The 22120-nt window shown below is 41.8% G+C and overlaps 1 protein-coding gene across 1 annotated transcript in view; it reads right to left on the reverse strand.

Annotated features, from left to right (window-relative positions):
• MAGI3 (membrane associated guanylate kinase, WW and PDZ domain containing 3) overlaps positions 1-22120 on the reverse strand; it is a 234503-nt gene that overhangs the window by 24309 nt on the left and 188074 nt on the right. The window contains exons 9-15 of the mRNA XM_029946187.1: positions 16157-16345; positions 13054-13659; positions 11794-11825; positions 9628-9784; positions 7487-7578; positions 5658-5850; positions 3401-3589 (exon numbers count right to left, since the gene is read on the reverse strand). Coding sequence (XP_029802047.1) covers positions 3401-3589; positions 5658-5850; positions 7487-7578; positions 9628-9784; positions 11794-11825; positions 13054-13659; positions 16157-16345 — 1458 coding nt within the window. The remainder of the gene's footprint in view (positions 1-3400; positions 3590-5657; positions 5851-7486; positions 7579-9627; positions 9785-11793; positions 11826-13053; positions 13660-16156; positions 16346-22120) is intronic.

Here is a 22120-nt window from a genome sequence, read left to right on the forward strand (position 1 = left end):
TTAGAAAAGCGCCAGGGCAGCCTGGGCCACTCCTGGGCCCACATCCCGTGCTGGGCGGTGTGAGCGATTCACTGAGAACACAGGTGGCACTTCAGAAATGCTCAGTGAACCAGACAGGGGCCCTGTGGTGACCTTCTGACTCAATACCTTACTTATCCTCCTTCTTAGAAAAGATCTACTTGTACACACAGTGTTCTTTGTAGATGCCCTGAGAAAAAAAATCATTCAGCCCCTTGGCACACGGAAAGCGGGGGGGTGGTGTTCAGACGTGGGAAGGCATCCAACAGAACGAATCTCTGAAGTCTCAGCGGCTCCTTCCTCACCCCACGAGCAATGTGCTCAAAGGGAATCGACCAATCTGAAGGGTTAGTTATCTGGGTGAGGAAAGGTAAGAGCGGTCGGATTGTTACAGTCTTGGCATGTAGAGCAGTACTATCAAAACAGTTAGCAATAGCAAAGAGACTAATAGGTAACTTCTGCACACTCTCCCAAAGGACTGGGATATTTTCAAGGTAACCCCACTGAGTACACATCATAAGTCCTGCCCTGCTTCTGTTGGTGTACAAAGTCCGTAGGCATTTGTCATAAGACCAATTTATCCGTCTTCATGCATCTTTGGCCTAAATCTGACTCCCACACTGGCCTGTCCAGCTGCTGAGATCACTTTGTGCTCTTAAAACACTCCTTTCAAAAAAAGAAAGGACAGTACTGGAAATGTCCCCTCTCAAAGAATCCTTTGCAACCGGAACTGACAAGTATATGGTAAGAAAGGGAAACACTAAAACCTGTGAACTACCGGCGAAGCAGAAACTAGCCAAGTCCTTTTCATCTTAAATAGATGTCTTTTCTCATAGACTCATTTAGCATTTATACAAGCTGGGTCCAGGGCAGTGAGGGTGCCAGAGCCGGATCCCTGATCTTCGGAAAAGTCATCTGCAGAAAATCTTTGACTTCTGTAACGTGTCAGAAATGATACCGGGAACTCTACTTGTGATGAATGTCACCAGAGAATACATGTAATCAGAAGGAAGAAATCATCTGTCGTGAACAGAATACCAATCCGGACCAAGACAAGGTCCATAAAGTGATCTATTCTGACAGTTTCCTACCTTTTGCCCTGTGCCAGCTCTGGTCTCAACACCTTCTTCTCTGTCACGTGGTCTGAGGCTGCTGCCCAGGTTTTGGGAGTGAAAGCTCATCACCCAAGCCTCCCCGACCTCCCCTTCCATCGATAAGAGGCAAATGGGAGAAAAATGCTTGCAGGGCTCAGCATTTTGTGAGATTATTAACTAGCATTTCAGTGAAAGTACCACTTCGGGTTTTGTGCCAATGACTGAACATCTCAAGTACTTTATATAAAGTTCGTGGACACCCGAGGCCTAATTTACCATTCATGTTGATAATTAATGAGCTGCAAACACCCATTTCCTACGTGAGCTGCTGCCTCAGTCTTACATTTTAATTGGGCTTTCTTTCCCATCTCATTACTCAAGTACTGATAAAGGTTTTAAGAAAATCAAGAGGCGGCGAGTAACAACAGTGTGAGTAGCAGCTAACATCTCTTGGAGGTCCAGGCTGAGGGCCTCGCACGCATTATCTCCTTCCATCCTCGAACTCCCACGAGATGGGGAGTGTTATCATCATCCTCATCTCAACAGAGGAAATTGGAGTTCTTGGAGGGCAAGTAATTTGCCCAAGATCAGAGAGCTATTAAAAGACACTGCGGAATCCGAATCCAAGTTTGTCTGATTACAGAGCCCAACACTTAACGACACTCTCTTACCTAGCCTCTCGCACTGTGATCCACAAAACCATCAAGACAGTAAGAAACAACTAAAATGAATAGGTGTAAAACTATTTGAAAATCTTTAACAGATACACACAAAGAAAAGAATTACTTACTATACATTAAAATGCAATACACATTGGTTTAAATATAAACAAATAAAAATGTGAAAACCTATTTAAGTAATGCAGCTTATTTTACGGATCTCCCCTGTATTGCTTTGTTTTATGGTGGACACTAGAATCCCTGCTAGTCCTAGAAAAGAAGGCAGTTCCGTAGAAAAAGCGGTTCGCATCTATGACACTGAGCACTAATCCTGCACTATTTTTATTACTCTGAATGCGTGGGATTATTGTACGGCATTAGAATAAGAATATGGTTCTCGGAAATGGTTACTTGGTTTGGGAAATACTGGTTTCCAGTGATACAACATAAAATCCCCCTCAAACCTGCTTCCTTTCATTTTTCTAGCACAGGCCACATAATCATCCTCACAGCATCAGTGACAGGTCTGAGTGTTACCATAGCAACTGCTTTTGGAAAATGGAAACTAGTATCAGTGAGCAGTGACCTGATACTGTAGTAATAACTCATCCGTGTCACAGAATCTTCTTCCTTTACACACTTGCATTAATTTTAGCAAGAATGTTTGCAGATGAGTTTGGCTCACAACACTCCTGGAAAGGGTTTTCTTCTTTTCTGAAGATTTTAGGGGCCATCTAGTCTAAGAGGATCTCACTACTCGAGAAATAATCAAATCCACTGGTCAGAGAGGCAGGAGCACATTTTCCTGCGCTCCAAGATTTTTATTATTTGACTTAGAAAAATAAAGTTACCAGACAAGTCTGACAGAAAAAATAAATCTCAATATTCTGGTTCTCACCTTATATTCATGTGGATCGTCTAATGGTATTTAAAGATGATTATTTCTTATGAGCAATATTTAATGTGCTGAATCATAAGGGTCCAAGCACATCAGAGGTAATTCCTCCTTTGTTGAAGGAATTAGCATATACATGCATCCTGCCCAGGGGGCGATGTTCCGTTAAACGGGGTCCAGGATATTTAGATTCATTTTTTGAGTTCTGACAAAATTTTTACTTTTCAATGAAGCCTATATAAAAGACAAGCCATGTCTCTTGTCACTCAAGAAGGTGCCTTTATAGCTGGAATCTGGCCACTGTTATCAAATAATACAAAAGGACTTTTTTGGGTCAAGATTCCTCTATTAACCTATTTTGCTTGTTCTCAACTGCTTTTAGCATTTAATTCATTTCTGCAAACACAGTTTCTCCCGATTTAAAAAAAAAAATCCCACGCCTCCTTATTTAAAAAAAAACAACTCGGCCCTGGTCCTTTCACTGAACCTATCAGGGCACGCCCCTAATACACTGCCACAATATAATCTTGGTGAAAAGTACGCTGCTCAGACTTATTTTATGGAATCTGAGAGGACAGATAAACCTGAAGCCTGGACATTTGGTTCCGACTAGCAATAAAATGTTCATCGTTCTTAAAAAGGTAAGTCTCTCAAAGCAATATTCATACACGATTCGTAAGAGGCTCCGAGAACTGCAATCGCAGGAGGGGACAGTGGGAGACCGCAGTGCTCACCTCCCGGGGGCGGTTTGCTCTTGGAGGTGAGGATGACGAAGCCAAAGCCTTCATTCTCTTTGCGGTGCAAGACCACATCGTAGGCCTCCTGGGGGGCAGGCCTGGCCGGGGCCTCTGCTCGGTTCAGGCGGGGGGAGCCGTTCTGGGTTGAAAGGAAGGCTTGAGGGCTGTCGTCCTCAGGTTGTTTCTCTACAATAGACATGACCACTTATTTCTGGAACATCATAACTTTGGTTGACAGGTGTCTTGGTGCTAAGCCTTTCACAGAAAATGTAGTTTCGAATAACATCTAGAATAGAAAAGCGATCCCCCCCCCACCCATGGGAGCTCTGGCTGTACTGAGTCTGGCATCTTACATACTCTTTAAGTGTGAACCTGGAAGAATTCTGTGTCTTCTCATTTTAAGGGAGCGCTGCAAAGCTTCCATCAAAGTTCGTGGTAAACCAATTCTTCTTGAAGCTGTTTTCATTCCAGCAAGATTTGGACCAGTAATTTTAACAAAAGTTGGTAATGAAAATGGACACAGTAAACCTCCTTTTAAAATCAGCTGGAAGTAGGACTTTGTGCCGTGACTACCACTCGTGACATCGGGAAGGCCAGAGCATCAGGGCAGAGGTGCCCCCCTCCTTAGCGGAGACATTTGCCGTCAATGCGGGATTTGTCTTAGGCACCGTGTCCTCGACTGCGGATTTCCTGATGGACGAGATCAGGGGCGCTAACCACCATCCCTGCCCCCCTATCCAGCAGAGAACAGCTCATTCCCCTAGGCAGGAAACAGGTCATATGGATCCCCAGCAAATGGAGAGTTAATTATGCCTTTTTGTCTCAATTATGACATCAGAATTCAAGAAAGAAGGACATAAGTGAGTCCTAACTGATTTTTTAAAAAGGCAAATTTTGTGCCATTATTCGATACAAACCATCGTGAACAACCACTAAAACACACCGCCACTGCGGAATGCCCATGTATAAGGGCTCTTCTGGCTCAAAATCTACATGATTCAGAGATTATGTTTTAGAATTTCAACAAAGTGCCACCAACATCCACTCATTAATGAAACATAACGGGGCTTTTGGTTCATTGTTTATTTCTGTAAAATGTATGGTTACAATGAACTAGCGAAATGCCTCCAGTAATATCCAACCACTAGGAAACTTCTTCATGATGCTTTCCAGGACGGAGCCAACCTCTCATAGAGCATCATACTGTTTACTATGTGTAGTTATGTTCTGACTCCAACATAACCAAAGAGAGGCAAAACTGCATAAAAACATGCATGCGTCTCTAAATGCCCGATGCTTATGAAAACAGGCAGGCTTCTACCTTGGATGTTGCAATCAAAAACCCAGTGCCTCATTTTAAGAGTAAAGCAAATATTCATCAAGTCAGCAAACGTTCACGGATGTCTACTCCGTGCTAGGAAGGCACTCTTTCATGTGCTGGGGACACAGGGGTTGGTTGACTAAATGGATACATATCCCCACCTCCAGGAGGCTTACTTCTTGTGCCACAGGGTTGTCTTTAAAAAATTTTTAAAAGTGGCAAGAATTCACTTCTAAAAATTCCGATGTGGTATTCACAAAGCTGTTGCGAAAAATGCATGGACAGCCTAGTGCAATGGGTCAGACCCCACAGACCCCAGGCTCTATAGTTAAACTCCCTGTTTTACTCCTGGCCCTGCTACCCACCTGCTCTGTGTCTCCCAACCTTTCTGTGGGTAATTGTAACACTGAATAAGGACAGTATTTACATCACAGTGTTGTAAAGACTAAATAAAAAAGAATCCATAGATCTGAGGCATAGTAAGCACTCAATCAATGTGTTTTTGTTAAAGTACATAATATTAAAACTTCTCCATAGAAGCATTCTATCCTCTTTGAATATTTAAGAATTCATCAGGATCCAAAATCTTCTGATATTCAGCTAATGGGATACCTTGGTATGAGGAAAAAACTGGATCTCAGGAAACAGACTTAACCCGGTACCCCCATCTACAACACCACGCCGGCAAGATCCGTCAATACATTAATCTAATCTCCACAGAGAGGCCCAGAACTTATTTGTTTTTTGATAATAGTATCATTTCTGGATCCTTCTGGCCTTACATGGCCTTCCCCAAAGAGGTCCTGGATCGCACCAAATGGATTATCTCATACACTCTCACACCTCATAAGGTAACCTGCAAAACCTACAGAAAGTGGACCAGGTCTCTCTGTTTCTGTTTTAACCTGTCAGAGCAGGAGCAGGTTCACGTACCCCCATAGAAGATCTTCCTCCGGACGGTTAGCAGCACGTGGCCATTTCGAGCAGCCGTCGTCATGAGGTCTAAGACTTGCTTGTGTGACTTCCCTTTAACGGGAATCCCATCGATGCACATCAGTTCATCGGCTGCACGGAGCCGGCCGTCTCTCTCCGCTGCGCCCAGAGGAATGATGGCTCCGATGTATATCTGATCACATAACAGAGTGTAGGTTGGTCTCTACAGGCAATTAAGAGCTACTGTGATCCTCAACTGCTAAGTTAAGGACATCCTGACTCGGGACTATGAAAACCAACATATTTTTGGAGTTCAACTATGAACGTTTTGGAAGGGGGAGATCTTCGAAAGTGACCATTTGCCATTTCAGATAACCACGCTACGTGATCCCACCCGGATCTTTGGGGTTGAATACAAACAAGACAGAAAACGTGAAGCTGTTTAATAATTTAAAAAGTACCACTATCACTTCCATCAGTAGAATAAAACAGATACATTAAACTCAGAAAATGCAGTCCTGAGGAGTAGCTACTAAAAAGTAAAAAAAAAGAAAAAAAAAGGGATATTGAATGCCGTCAAGCAAAGACTTTCTACATGCTGTTCACAGCAACTGGGATCACTGGTAATATATTCCCATCACGGATGGCGATCGGTACAGATTCAGTATACACAGCAGAGAAACATTTCTTATTCCGAAATCTCAAAGAAGTAAAAATCTAAGTGAACAGAGTGGGCTGAGGTCCACTTCTATCTAGGTCAACAAATCTGTCTCATTTTGCTGGCCAGCCGTTAGAATCCCAAATGTCTGGGCGAGTGTCAGAGCTGCGAACACCTGACATTTAAGTTTTCTCCCAAGTTGTTTGAGACCAATTCTTAAAATGTCTTAATCAACCCTGTGAGTATTAACAAAGTAAGAACCGTTAAAACCAGACCATGTCTTCCACCAAGAACAATCAAGGTGTCATATGTCTGCCTTAAGCTTTATTTGTCCCTGATGATGGTTTTTCACTATAACCAATATGACTAATTAGAACAGTTATAATATATAAATCAAATGTTCTATCCAGAAATGGAAAGAAGCCTGTCATCTTAAAAGATTACTGTTCCTCACCTAATGCACAATGTCTTCCTTATATTATACAGAAAAACCATAAATATGTTCTCAGACTCCACAAGCACATTACTTCTTTGTTATTCAAACTAGGGCCAGATTTAACAACAGAACCCACCCCATTTGTTCTCTAAACTTTAGGCAAGAATCATGTCGACCCTTCTCGATTTCAAACACTTTATAAACATAACCCTCATGCTTTCTGGGCAGAAACACGACTCATTTTGTATTTCCCTGGTTTTAGAGGTAGAGCAGACGGAATGGCATGCAAGGTACTGAGCGTGAAAATGTCAACCCACTAATGAGGGCAAGTGACATGACGTGCGTGGATCACGCCCACCGTTTACAGAGCATTCATTCAGGGGACAGACTGACTGTGGCAAACGGGATGCCGGATGAGAGGTTTCTGAGAGAAGGCAAAGGTCGTAACCCTTGTTTAACAAAGGCAGGGGGAAATAAACATTGAAAATAATGAACTGAAGCCCATAGTGAAATACAGACATTAATTACTGTCCAATTTACAGCTGACACATTCAGTTCCTGCCTCAGTCACACCAAGGTCCCTGAGAAACCACAACACTGAGAAAAATGCAGTTCTTCCTGATGTTAATGAAACGGTTAGAAAAAACAAAATCTTATTTAAAAAAAAAATAAGACGAAAACACTACATTCTTCCAAACAGCCACTTAAAGGTTCATGGACTGCACTGGAACTTACGGACTGGTCCGGCCCTTCTCCTCCCAGCACCCGGAAGCCAAACCCGGACTCCTGCTTCCGAAGAAAAACGTCCAAGTCTTTGGTGTTTGGTGCTAAGGAAAACCAGAAAATACCAAGATAGATAGAGAAAATAAAATACTTTGATTTATTTTAAAAAGGTTAAAATAAAACTATTATGTAGTAGGATAATATGATAGAGTTCAATAAACTATAACCTCAGAACTTTCTGGTATGTGAAAACGTACACAAGAGCATACCACTATTGCAAAAAAAAAAAAAAAAAGTCAATCATGAGTATTTTTTTTCAGCTCTAAACAAAACTGTGCATCAAGATTGTTTAGGAATATCTATGTCTGTGTACTCAGCTTTACTCCACCATTAAGTCCTAATGCCTTCAAATCAATGTCATGATATTAAATTCAGAGTCATCCAATTTAAGCTTGACATTTAATAGGTGGAAATTATCTAAATTAACATCTGGGCAAATCCTAGGAAAAGAGAGCCCATTAAAATGCCTTAATTCTACTCCTGAACTAATACCTTTGTTTCAGAAAAGCATTCCATATCCACTTAGCCTAACTGTGTAAAATGATATTATTTTAAAAGAAAATGACTGCTAATACCTATTAGCAGCCCCACTTCCTGGCTGGGAAAATTGAGGCCAAGATATGTGACCAAGTGTCAGAGAGCAAGTAGATGGCGCAGCGGAGATTTCAACTTAGCTTGATTTCCACGGTCCAGGCCCTTAACCCACACTATTCTGTCCCGAAAGGGCAGGCCCCATTCACCAGAATATTAAGTCAGGAAAATCTACTTCAGGACTAAAATAATTTGATCTTCAAGAAGATATTCGTGTTTTTCACAAAGTAAGAAGTGTTTGCTAGAAACATGTCAGGGAACTATGTGAACACAGAGCCACTGCATGGGGTAAATCTTGATAACGTTTCTTAGAAGCAGTCTCTTTTGAGAAATAATTCCTATTAGAATTACAGAAGTTTAGAGATAAAAGACTCTTGAGCCTAACTCAGTCACTTTATACGGGAGGCCCAAAGGGACTGAGTAGTTCACATTAATGCTAGAAGGTATCAGGCTGTGGATGGGAAGTCAGAAGGAGAGGAATCTCCATAGTTATATTAATGTAAATGATTGCTTTGCAGTGCTGTGCTGACATCTGGTTTTCATCTTTCCAAATGTGGCCCGGGCTTGTTCAGGATAAGGATCTGCAGTTGGTTAAAATAATTATGAAGCCAATTATGCAGGATATTTCCACCTCATTTCCAAGGTAGATTTAGATCTGTTTCAAAAAAAATATTAAAAAACCGAAACCTACTCATTCTGCAATTTTACTTTGAACAAGATTTGTCATTTTAAGTAAATCAGCACAAAAACGAACTTGTGCCTTACGCACTCTCTCTGTGGATCCCTCTGACCGCGATTCCCCCATTTCCTCCTCAGGCTGCACGGGCCCTGATCCACCATCCCTCACACTCCTGCCAGGAAGAGCTCTTCGAAACACAAGCCCATGATGGTCATCCCTCCAGTGCAACCATTCCGCTCCCTCCGGACGGTGGGCTCCGCCCTCCCCAGCCTGTTCCTGCCCCCCTCTGCTCTCCAGTGCCAGCTGCACCAGCCAACCCGGGCTCCGGGCAGGACCCAGGCCATGCAAGGTCCATGTGCAAAGGTCACTCCTGTTTTCTTTCCCTCATGAACACCTCCTCATCTTTGAAGACCTGCTTCAGGCTTAACTTCCTACGGGAGGCAGCATCTGACACTTCCTGCTGCCCGCAGCGATAAAATGGGCTGTTTCCTTCTTTGGATGGTTGTGAGGCTTCTTTGTACTCATTTATTTTCCATTTAAGTTTAATTATCATTTTGGGGTGCAGAGCATATGGCTTGTTCATCTCTGTATTCCTATCACCTACTATGTGTGAGATACGTCACAGGCACTTAATCCCTGGTTTTTGGGACAAAAAGCGAATGAATGGGTGTTGAATATAAATAAAAGCAGCCCAGAGTCGTATGAACATGGGAATGAAGGAATAACTTTTCAGCATGGCTTTGAAAGACAGAAAGGTCCCAGTTTAAGAAAATTCAAATTTATTTTCCCACATGCTCTCCTGAAATATTCCACAACTACTTACGTTTATCTTCATATAAGGTCTTAGATTTCAGGTAGACCTCAGAAGGATCCAATTTCGGGGATCCTGACCTGATAATGCTGGGTGGAAAAGGCATTGGCTGGGGAATGGGCTCATTTACGGCCTCCAAGCTTCCTGAATTTTCCTTCTTATCTGTTTTCTGAAATGGAAAAGGGCCATACTTAGTATGTTTTAAAACCAGATGGCCGATTAGTTCACCAGACTATCATGTGAACCGGGTATGTGGCCTGATTAGAGGTGAGGAGGTGGCAGCGTCAAAGCCGTAGCATATTTGCAGTCTTGTAAGAATTCACCGCCAAAGCCGTGCCACTTGGCTAAAGCGTATTTTACTTAAATTAGAAAAAATTTATAATGATGTCAACGAAGGCCTGCGTTAGGCCTGTGTTGACATGACCTTGCCCTTTTCTCCACCACCAAGACCCGGACTGCAGAAGATGGTCACAGGGACACACGGCAGCACTGACGGGGGAGAGGGAGGCCCCGAGGGAGGACCTTCTTGGGGGTCCGGAGCGCCCCCCCGCCCCCTTAATTCCCCGTGAAGGTGTATGAAACACCTTCTTTCTCAGAGGATGGAATAGGAAGCAGTAACTGTAACTCAGGTGACAAAGAGGATACTACAGATACCCTGCAGGGCCAGTTCAAACATGCAGGAGACACGCGCCACATGCCTGCAATCCAGCAAGGGAAAACAGGTGCATGTTCTCCTATTTCTCCCATTTTGGTAAACTTCTTCAGAATAACAGCCAGGCAAAATGATTCAATAAAATTTTTAAAATGAGATCCAATAAATAGCCAAAGAAAATAAATGTGTTTTTGAGAACATAGCCCGTGTGGGGTGTGGGGGGAGGCAGAGTATAGATGTTTGTGGCAAACCAGTGCTGACGAGGATGCAGGAGCAGGGCAGCTTATCAGGGAGCGGGGTGAGGACAGTCGCTACAAGTGCTGTCCCAGAGGGCACCCTTCACTGACCAGACCCGGTCAGAAGGCAAGCCCGGCCTCCTCCCTCTCCCTCCCCTACGTCCCAGGAATCTGTCAGAGCAGTGCAAGGTCATCAGTTAGAAAGCATCAGGGTCACCCTGGCTACGCTGGCATCTATTATGAAACAGACTGGTGGCACAGAAGTTAAAAACAAGGACTCGAGGAACCAGAGAAACGTAGGAAAACGCAGTGCAATTTTAACTAGGTAGGCAGAAAGCATTTCTGTCCACACTGGCTGTAAGTGGTACAGTCTATGAAAATGCAGACTGTTTCTTTCCTTTTGATCCATAAAACAGCAAATTTGTAGCGGGTCCTATTCGGTGGACTAGAAAGAAATGAATGCATTTTCTGTCTGATGGTCTCTCCTTTAAGCCTGTGGTTTACGGTTCCAGAAGACCGTCTTTCAGTTGGGAGTGGACGGACTCCCAATCAAGCAAAGCAGAACTAAATCAGGATTTTATACAGAATTGTCTCTATATCCACACCCATATAATTGCGGGTATTCTGGCAGCTACACGTCTGCACCTAGCACATTTTCTTTCCTGGCACTGTTTGCTGTACCCTTTTTTTTAGGTCTTATTTGCAATACAGGTCCTGAAATAGGCTACTCAGTTATTCAGAAGAATGCCAGAGAAAATGCGATTTCAAGTCTGACAGCCTATCACTTTGATATCAAGCAGATTGAGCACTGAGGCCACAATTACTCTAGAAAGTCTCATTTAGTCCATAAGAAGGTTCTCTAAATATGGGTATTTGCGGTTCCCACGAAATGATATGAGCCCCCACCTCCCTTCGGGCATCAGGGAGACGATGCAACTGCTTTTATGATCTACCCTAACATTCAGCTACTTCTTACCCTTGCTCCTCGGAGAGGCAAAGAGAGAAGGACCTCACAGTGGGCACTTGAGTGGGTTCACGGTTTACCATTTAGAGGACAGGGCTGTTGGGAAGATGGGCCTCCGGTATTCCCTCGACAGAAATACTTAGCGGGGAAAGCCCACCTCCTGACTCACACGCTTCCCCAGAGCTCCCGACACAGGCCCGGGGCACAGCGCCTCCTCGCTCCTCCCAGTCGGTAACTGCCACCACAGAGGCTGCTCTTACGGAGGGCAACACGGCATCTCTCTTGCTGTGTTGGGAAGAAGGATTTGAGGACCACTGTATACTCACCATTTTGGCAGTTTTAGTTGGTGAAGGAGGACCTTAAAAAAAATGAGCCAAATTTTAAAAACAGAGGAAGCATTCCCAGATCACAAGTACTGCTCATGTTTATGATAAAACTAGCTTCAACTTGTAGTGGGCTAGTAAATTCTATGGCCGACACCTTCCAGGTGCCAGGCATTGTACATACAGTCTCTCATTTCGTTGTTATGTCAATCCTAAGGCATAAATGTTACTATAGACCGGGTAAGCAAAGACTCGAATAGATTATATTACTTCCTTATACCATAGAACCGACAGGTAGCAAGGGTGGAAACTGGTATCAGTCCTGTCTGACACCAAACCCTGGTCTCTTTGTTCTAGTTGTTGGAACCCTGGATGACTCTCCAGCACTGACAAAGGCATCTTCCCCTGCTCTGAGCACATTCTACCATATCACCCGGAGAAGAAGCAAAAATAGTTCAAAGAAATGAGAATAATGAACCACATCCCAAGGCATTTCAACTGCTCATTTGCCTCAAAAATGAAAAATAAAGCCAGAGAGAGAAGTGTGAAGGGCTAAATTTTATTCTTTAAAACACTAGTCATTCATCGGTATGGATTTGCGAAAGCCCATCAAAAGCCAACTTTATGATTAGTCCTCAGAACTGGATTTAGGTCTGCAAGCAGTTCAAGTCAGCTGATGACCTTGGAAAATAAAAATTATGTTTCTCTCACATGAGTACTGTGGGATTTAATTAACATTTACGGACAGACACTAAAGCTTAAGATAAAAGCCTTGTGAGCACCAGCTATCATGATTGCTTTTACAGAACAGATTAACACAACCATCCAACATTCTGCTTATTCACAGGCTAGCTCTTTCAAAACATCTTCAGTACATTACAGAGGTCCAGATGAAGCACCACTGGTTGAAAGCGTCAATTTCTATTACTGTCATCAACAGAGAAAATGAAACGAAAAGGATCTATTTCATTTGAGGTAGCATAATGCTGTGACTCTCTCTCATTGCTAACGCTGTAAATCAGATTTTTAAAGAGAATACGGAGGGAAGGAAATCCATAATGGGCACGAATGAAACCACTAATAACTAGAAAAACTGCTGCAGAAGATACTGCTTACGGAGGCAGCCAGACAGAACCGTAAGGAAAATGCACACTAATTACCAGTTCAGTCTGCTAGGAAAGAGGGATTCTGCCCTGGAAGGAAGAACGATTAATAGGTATAAATGCATGAACAACGAAGAGTTTTCCTTGCGCTTTTACTCACCTCCTCTTGAGATTAGCAATGGTACATCTGCACCTACTGGAAACTGCTTTAGCACCTCTACCACTTGGAGATGTGTTAGATTCTGCACATTTTGATGGTAAATCTCCTTAATTATATCCCCCTTCTGTAGGCCTTGACACCACTGACTATCCAATATCATTTTGACTTTCTGTCCTGTTGGGCTGTCAGCAATTGCAAACCCAAAGCCTTTAGGGCCCTTTATCAGAGGGACAGTCACTAGTTCTGGCTGGGAGCTGCCCGATGATGCCATCGACGCTCTCTGCTCGCTCGGATCTGATGGTCCATTGAGACGGTCACTGATCAAGGCGTGTCCCGGCTTTCCATTCTGGTCCAGAGCCACTGCTCCTGACTTAAAGTCCTGAGTATTCACGCCAGTCTCTCCCTTGGTCAATGACTGTCCGTTGATGACAGGCGTAGCAGCAACAATGTCCACAACGGGATCTTCATTGTCATCGGGGAGTGGATAGCCACGACATAAAGTGAGGTTTACGTACTGACTGACAGGTACCAACTGAAACATCTGGACAACATCTGCATGGGTGTGACCGAGGACGCAGTTGCCATTGATATCTACAATAACGTCACCTGTTAAGACACAATCACGTTCAAAACAGTAAAACCACCAAAGTAAGTTAATTTTCTGCTGGGGGAGGAACAAAAATAATGTTATCGTTTAAATCTGAATGCTGGAGCCCTCTTATTATTCATCAACTGCTGAAAAGATAGATTTTGAACACAGCCACGTCATCCTCCCTTCTGTGGTTCTCCTCGAAAAGGGATATGAATGCATAAAACCTTAATTATCTTTGCAGCAAAGAGTTATGACCTCAAGCTCAAGGGAATCATTTGAAAAATAACTGTAAATTCACACTGTCCTTGTTGGTATATCCTCTGAGTCACACCTAGGCAGCCACACAAAGCTAGGCACGGAGTAGATATTCAGTACGTGGAAAAGGACCAAATAACTCCATTAACTACTCCTATAAACAGGCGATCTTTAAATACCACCTTATTTCTTCATCTCAAGGGGCCGTTAATTACAAGGTAGTTAACCATTCATTCTAGTTTGAAAAATGTAGGGCCGAAGAGGTGAATAATGTGAAGTTATAAATGTATTTCCTTTAGCATCCCTTTTTATAGAGATTTTCCATTTATTGTACTCAGATTTCAAAAGGAGAAACATGCGACAAGAAAATTCAGCACAAGCAAAGAACGTTATTATTTAAGACACTGAAAAGTCCACTAAGCTAATTCTCGTAAAAGTAGGTTTTGCTTTTCCCTGATTCACACTGTCCCGACCACTTTGTGGCAGAATCGTTGCTACTTGACATTCATCAGTGGGGAGTTTTTTTCTTTTTTAACGCAGGCTTAACTTTTAAAATCTGTCCTCTAATGTCTCATCCATTTGCTGTTTTTATTTGAATACGATTATTTAAAAGGTTATTGCCAAGTAAAGGTGCTTTAATTTGTTCTGATTGCATGCAGACTTATAAAAATCAACACAAATGGTATTTTTAAAAACAAGTGTGAGTGTGCAGAGATTTGTTTCATAATCTGTGAAGACACAGAAATAATTAGACTAATAAGAAACAAAGTTCTGACCGTTCCTTCCCTGGTAAAAGTTTCCAGAATGTTCATGCGAAGTATTCTATTGCTCTGCAAATTAGACATCAGCTTTTGAAATATCTGCATCTGTATTATACAACAGCTACAAAACGTGTGTTATGGACAAAATGTTAAAAAAAGCCAAGACTGAGAGGCTTAAAATTTTTTACTATTAATTTTAATCTCTAGAGTTTATTATTCTTACAAATAAAGAAGAGCAAAAATAGCTTTCCTTATAAATATAACTTTTGATTATTATTTCTTGTTTTACGTCTCTATCACTTAAATGGGAAAGCATAATATGAGAGATGACATATCGTAGTTGAAAACAAGTTGATATATGCCATCAGAAGTACTATGAGGAATGAACTGTCCAAACGGGGGACTTACTTGCATGGTATATGAAATACCAGAAAAGTCCAGGCAATGGTACAAGAAGCAACCTCAGTGGCACAGGAAAATCTTGGGGGGAAAAAAGTGCTTAACCCCCCCCACAATTGTAACTGGTCTTGATCTTCCTCTAACCCCCCTCAGTCATAAAAACTGTCAGCCATACAAAAATATCTAACAATTACTAAGTAAAGGTTTTGGGAAAACTATATAAAAGACAAATTTATATAGCTGTGTAAAAACGGTAGTTTCACATCTATAATTTAGAAAAAATTTTTTTACATTTATTTATTTTTGAGAGACAGTGCATGAACAAGGGAGGGGCAGAGAGAGAGGGAGACATAGAATCTGAAGACAGGCTCCCGGCTCTGGGCTGTCAGCATACAGCCCAATGCGGGGCTTGAACCCATGAACCGTGAGATCATGACCTGAGCAGAAGTCGGATACTCAACCGACTGAGCCACCCAGAGGCCCCTGCGTCTATAACTCTTAACAAAGGAGTTTAATTTTACTAACAATCAGGAAGACTGAGGAAGCAAAAACCAAACCAAATCAAACAAAACAAACTGTGGGACATGATTTGTCCCGTATCACCATAAACATCACAATGGATCATTTTCCCAAAAGATTATAGGTAAATATTAAATAGTTCCAAAAGTACCTTACATCATCAAAGAAAAACAACCAGTTTTCTGAGATGATTAATAAATATCTTAGCACAAAGAGCTATATCGAGGTGATACAAATTACTCAAAAAATTAAGACATTTAATATATTTTTTCCAAGTCTGCACTTGTAAAAAACGGCCCTCCCTCAAAATTAGTAAGCACTTAATTTAGAGGATGAACTATTTTAATACAGGAATCCTCCCTCCCAGTTGTATAATTTTCTTTCTCTCTAATATATATATATATATATATATATATATATATATATATATGTATGGTGTGTGTATGTATGTATACACAGAGTTATAACCTATGCAAAATATATTTATTATGCGTAAGTTTTATAAATATACATATAAACAAAACCTTTTCACCATAGTCTTTATCGACAGTCATTACAATTCTGAAAAATTTGCTACCTGGTGCAATTTTCCCGTCTTGAGCTGCAGGGCCATCTTTCAGCACATTTTTCACTTGCAGGAACTCATCAGGCCTATCTCCACCAATAATGGTAAAACCAAATCCCATTGTGCTCTTCTTCAATGATGCTCGAATAAGGATGCCTCTCAGCTGTGATGGATCTCGAGTGAAGTGGGATTTTTCCATATCTGTACCAAAATGGGAAATGGGTTTGAGAACGAAAATAATTACAATGAACATAGCCCTCAAAGTCAACTTTTAAGATAGCCTATATAATTTTAAGTATAAGAAACCATCAAGGAAAGCACATTAGAGACAATCTACTATTATGAAACAGAATTTAAATGAACTACAAATCACTTGAAAAAAAACTTAGCCAATTATTCATTTCTCTTTTATAGGACTCCTCTTTGTTATATGAAAGGTAAAAACCCCTCACTGCCCTATTTGTTTGTACTTTTTCTCATCCCAAAGAGTCCTTCTTATGAAGTCCAAATGATATACCTGAGGTACCACCTATATTATTAAATTCCTTAAAGTCTTGGACACCATTCAGCTGTACATTTCATTTAAATGAGCATCTACTTAGCTCCACTGAGAAAACATTATTCTAGGAAGATGAAGTCAACTGTCACAAACTTAAGAAAAAGAATATACTGATAACTTTTTATAATTCACAACTCAGGCTTTCTATAGCCTTCAATTTGTATCTGATGTGAAGGCACGAATCCCTGACCTATGAGTAAATAGCTTCACATTTCTTTCCCTTTTACTCATGTTTAGTACATACTGTAGGAAGAAAACACAGTTCCATCAGAAAGCCTATTTTTAGAGGTTTTCACAGATGATCCTAAAACTAAAAGCGATTCATATCTTCAAAGAACACCACCCTTCTCTCTTCCCTCGTCTGCTTGACCATGGCTGCTTTTAGGGCACATTTGAGAACTGCGGAAGGGTCAAATTGTGCAGAATAAGGGCTTACAAAGCATTGCTTATGTTAACTTTGGAAAAGATAGTCTAACATTTTATGCCAAATATTTAATAGTTTTATTGAGATATAATCACATATGGTGGAACTCAGCCATTTAAAGTGTACAAGTCAATGTTGTACACCCATCACCACCACCTAATTTTAGGAAATCCGCCCCCCCCCCAAAGAAATCCCCATGCCTGTTGCGGCCACTCCCCATTTCTCCCGAACCTGTGCTCACACCCTAGTGTTTAGCAATCACTAATCTACTTTCTGTCTACAGCTTTGCCCAAAGTGGACATTTCATATAAATGGACTCATAAAATATGTGGTCTTTTGAATGATTTCTTTCATTGGACATAATGTTTTTGAGGTTCATCTGTGAGTTTTAGCATGTGCTAGCACTTTATTCCTTTTTGTTGCCAAATAATAGTCCACTGTAGAGACGTATCACATTTTACTCACCCATTTTTCAGTTTATGGACATTTGGGTTGTTTCCACTCTTTGGCCATTATGAATAATGTCGTTATGACTGCTCGTGTACAAGGCGTTGTGTGGGTACCTATTTTCAGTCCTCTTACATATATCCTAGGACTGGAGTGCAGTCATTGCCATAAACACAGAGTAACTTAAACATTTTGAAAAATTGCCACACTTTTCCAAAGACCCTGCACATTTCTGTATTTCCACCAGCATGTACGAGGGTTCCAATTTCTCTGCTGCGTTGCTAACACTTGTTTTTGTGGGCTTTCTGATTCTAGCAGTTCTAGTGGGCACGAGTGGAATCTCACCGTGGTACTGATGCTCATTTCCTTAAGGACTTAAATTAGCAAAGGTGACTCGCTTCAGAATAGCTCACCCTCAGCACTAGTAAGGAGCCGAGAGTCATTTATATACAGCTGCTAGTGCCCCTCTTACAAAGGGTTCTAAGAGACATGCATTAAAGTTCGCTGTCAGATAGAAAAGGGTAATCTTTGGGGCTGCCTCATAGAGTATCATAGACCGCGCAGGCTCCCTCCAGAGACAGGATTGCCCTGAAAACACTGATAAAGGCAGGCTTGGCATGGGAGTAGGTCTACTTTATTTGACATGTTCTTTCCAGTGTTGCTGATTTCTTACAAGTGAAAGCACTTGACATGAAAGATGGAAAGGAAAGGAAAGGGAAAAGGAAAAGGGAAGGGGGAAGGAAGGAAGAAAGGAAGGAAAGGAAGAAAAGAGAGAAAAGAGAAAGGAAAGAAGAAAGAAAAGGAGGAGAAAAGGAGAAGGAAGGAAGGAAGGAAGGAAGGAAAGGAGGGAGGAAGGGAGGGAGGGAGGGAGGAAAATCAGCCATTTTGGGCTTCTCAAAGTGGAAGACCAGACAACAGGGCATTCGCCACAGTAGATGCTATTTCAGGAGGCTTCTCAGAGTTCGGCCGGGCAGCCTGCTTGTGCTGACCTCTGTGGACTGCTGAGCTCCTGCTGAGCCTCTGACATTCAGACTAGCAACCGGTCTCTCAACAAAAAATTACTTAAAACAATTATTTGACATGTCCAAAGCCCATTCAGTCATGGAAGTTGATTATGACTGCCTATCAGTGTCCTCTACCAGATTACAGACAAGATCATTTGTTTAATGGCCAAGTACTTGGGCTACTGAGGACAACATCTGATAAAAGGTACCTCTCTCATTTTTTAATGGGGATATTTCAAATATTATGATTTTTCTGGTTAGCTGTCTCCTGCTCTAGTCCTCATCAATGGTGGAGTAAGACTGGCTTCTGAGGGTGAAACTAGAAAATCTGCATATAATGGATAGATCAAGATGTGCAAACATTAAAGGGTTCTGGCTAACACCTAATTTCAAAAAGTATTAATAAAACAATCAAAACCTTTGAAAAGTTGGTCAGAATTAGATCAGAATTAAACACCGAAAAGTGAGAATAAGAAATGCAAAAGGAAACTGTTTTTGATTCTAAAAATCCTGTTTTATATTGTTTTCTCTTGTTATTGCCAACCTTTACTCTCCAAATTGAACATTACTATTATTTTTAGAAAGCTCTTTCTATTATGTTCCATCCACAACCAAATTCTATTGGGATCTGGATCAGAATTTATTAAAAATTCTGATTTTAAATCCAAGCTGTGTGATTCAGTTGAGTGATCTTGGAATGTTATTTGACCCTCAGTCTCAGTTGCTGCATCCATAAAATAGGAATATAGGGGGCGCCTGGGAGGCTCAGTTGGTTGAGCATCCTACTTTGGCTCAGATCGTAATTTCACAGTTGGTGGGTTCGAGCCCCGTGTTGGACTCTGTGCTGACAGCTCAGAGCCTGAAGCCTACTTTGGATTCTGTGTTTCCCTCTCTCTTCCCCTCCCCTTCCCTCTCTCTCTTTCAAAAATAAAATTTGAAAAAAAATTAAAAATAGGAATATAGTACCTAATTCATGGGATTGTTATAGGGATTGAACTAGGTAAAGCATCAAAAGCACAGGCAATAAGGCCTGGCAAACAGTAAGTGCTCAATAAATGCAGATGACCACATACACACACACACATACACACACACACACACACACACACACACACACACGCTGTCTAAAGGAGGCTTACAAACGTATTTCTCCCGTGGCGAGCATCTCCTTGGAATGGATGCATCAGACAATTGTAAGATCCCATCAAGGCATCTGAATAGGGCCCATAATATTAATAACCTTGCAGAGATATTTTGAGTCATAGATGAGAAGATGTACAAAAGCGTCCAACTGAGCATCTGACCCAGTATCTCAATGAATATTAGCCATCATTCTTCCAGAACTTCTATCCCCTCTAGGAAGCTTTTCTTGCCCTTCCCATAGTCAGATTTAATTTGTCTCCCCTTTGTTCCAACTCTCATTTTTGTTTATGTCTGTTGTTATACTGTACTAAATTACGTGTCTAGTTCCCTGCCTAAATTGCGAGTGCCTGAAAGACAAAAGCTGAGTCATTATTCTTTTAATGCCCAGCTCAGAGGAGAGAGTCTGGTTATCCAACTTAATAACACAGGCACGGCACCTGCCCTCAAGGAGCTTAGAGTTTAGTGACAGAGAAGATCTCCCTTGACGTGTGCTATGAAGGTGTGGGCACTTAGGAACTGTATGTTATACTACAAAGAACTCTGAATTTAAACTTCGTAAAACGAGGTGCAAATTCTGGCTTGACACTCACTATGGTTCTCAGCAAAAGGCTTATCTCTACGAAAGTCTCTTGTGTGCAATGGGGATTCATGTTTGTCTCCAGTTAGTTTCCTCTGTTTACCCCCTTTCAGTCGAAGCTATGAAAATAGTTGACTATTCCCACTGTCTCTACTTGGTCACCCACCATTCCATCTTTATTCTACTGCATTTTTACTTCTTTTCCACTTGCTCTTGCTAGAGTGACAGATGACATCCACATTGTTACTCGCTTTTCAATTTCCACCTTTCTTGACTTTTCAGCAACATGGGCCACAAACACTCAACTTCTTTTTGAAATTCATGTCTTCTCCTGGCTGCCTCTCCCTACAGCCTCCTCTCTTGTTAGTTCCCCACAAGTCTCTCTGTGCTAGCCTCTCCCCTCTGTTCTGTGGCCCTAGACCATCATTTCATGTACCTGTGGTTTCATACCTTCTGTTCCTTCTACCTGTATGCCTTCTTGCTCCTCTAAGATTCCCACCTGTCTGATTTAACCCTCCTGACACTTTAAGATCCACTTCTAATGTGTCCTCTGCTTTGAAAATTCCTCTGCGTCCTTGACCTTCTCCACCAAAGGAGAGGTGAGCACCTCCTTCTGTAGGCCACCTATTAGTACATCTCTATTAATACAACATGTACATCTCTATAAATAACAAGGAAAGCTAGTATTTATTGGCCACCATTTGCCAGGTACCACTGTAAGCACTTTATACATACTAACTTGTGTGCTTAGAACCACCTTCAGAGGTAAGTACGATTCTTATTCCTATTTCATAGATAAAGCCACAAAGGCACAAAGAGTTTAGGGAGCTCATCCAAGGTTACACAGCTGGGATTCACACCTGGTCCGCCCTCTGCACAGTTAACTGCTCTCTGAGGATGGCATCTAACACCGTATATGGCAACCATTAATTTCCTATATCAGAATAGAACTTTCTTTTTTTAACATTTGTTCATTTTTGAGAGAGAGAGAGAGAGAGCGAGCGAGCACGAGTGGTGGAAGGACAGAGGGAAAGGAGGACAGATGATCTGAAGCAGGTTCTGTGCTGACAGTGAGCAGGACGTGGGGCTTGAACTCATGAACTGTGAGATCATGACCTGAGCTGAAATCTGATGTTCAACTGATTGAGCCACCCAGGCGTCCCCAGAATGTGAATTCTGAACGGCAAGACCTAATCAGTTTTGAACACCATGTGACTGGCAAAGCACTGGGCACGGAGTAGGTGCTCAAAAACATTTGTTAAACTAAAAATGTTTACTGAACCAAATGGAAAACTTAAGGGACAAGACTATGTTTTTGAAGAGTAGCGATAAGAAACAAGTACTCCTCAGGGCACCGGGTGGCCCTGTCAGTTAAACAGCCTGCTCTTGATTTTGGCTCAGGTCATGATCTCTCCATTCTTGAGTTCCAGCCCCACATCAGGCTCTGCACTGACAGCAAGGCATTGGCTTGGGATTCTCTCCCTCCCTTTCTCTGCCCTCTGCTGCTTGCACGTGCTCTTTCTGAAAATAAATGCATAAACTTAAAAAAAAAAAGTGCTTCTCTTATTGGCAACAAAAGTGGGGAGTCTACACGATTATTATAATATGACTGTATAGACAGAACCCTGGTTATTAACAACAGATGGAGGAGGGGGAAGGGATGGGGAGGGATGAGTAGAATGTAAGAAATTCCTGGGCAGCTTTTTCAAAATACACATGGCTGGGCTCATCAAAATTTCAGGTACTATGTATTTTTAAAATGTTCCCCAGCGGTGCCTGGGTGGCTCAGTTGGTTGAGCATCCAACTTTGGCTCAGGTCATG

Source organism: Suricata suricatta, chromosome 8, assembly GCF_006229205.1.
Source record: "Suricata suricatta isolate VVHF042 chromosome 8, meerkat_22Aug2017_6uvM2_HiC, whole genome shotgun sequence".
NCBI classification, from domain to species: domain Eukaryota; kingdom Metazoa; phylum Chordata; class Mammalia; order Carnivora; family Herpestidae; genus Suricata; species Suricata suricatta.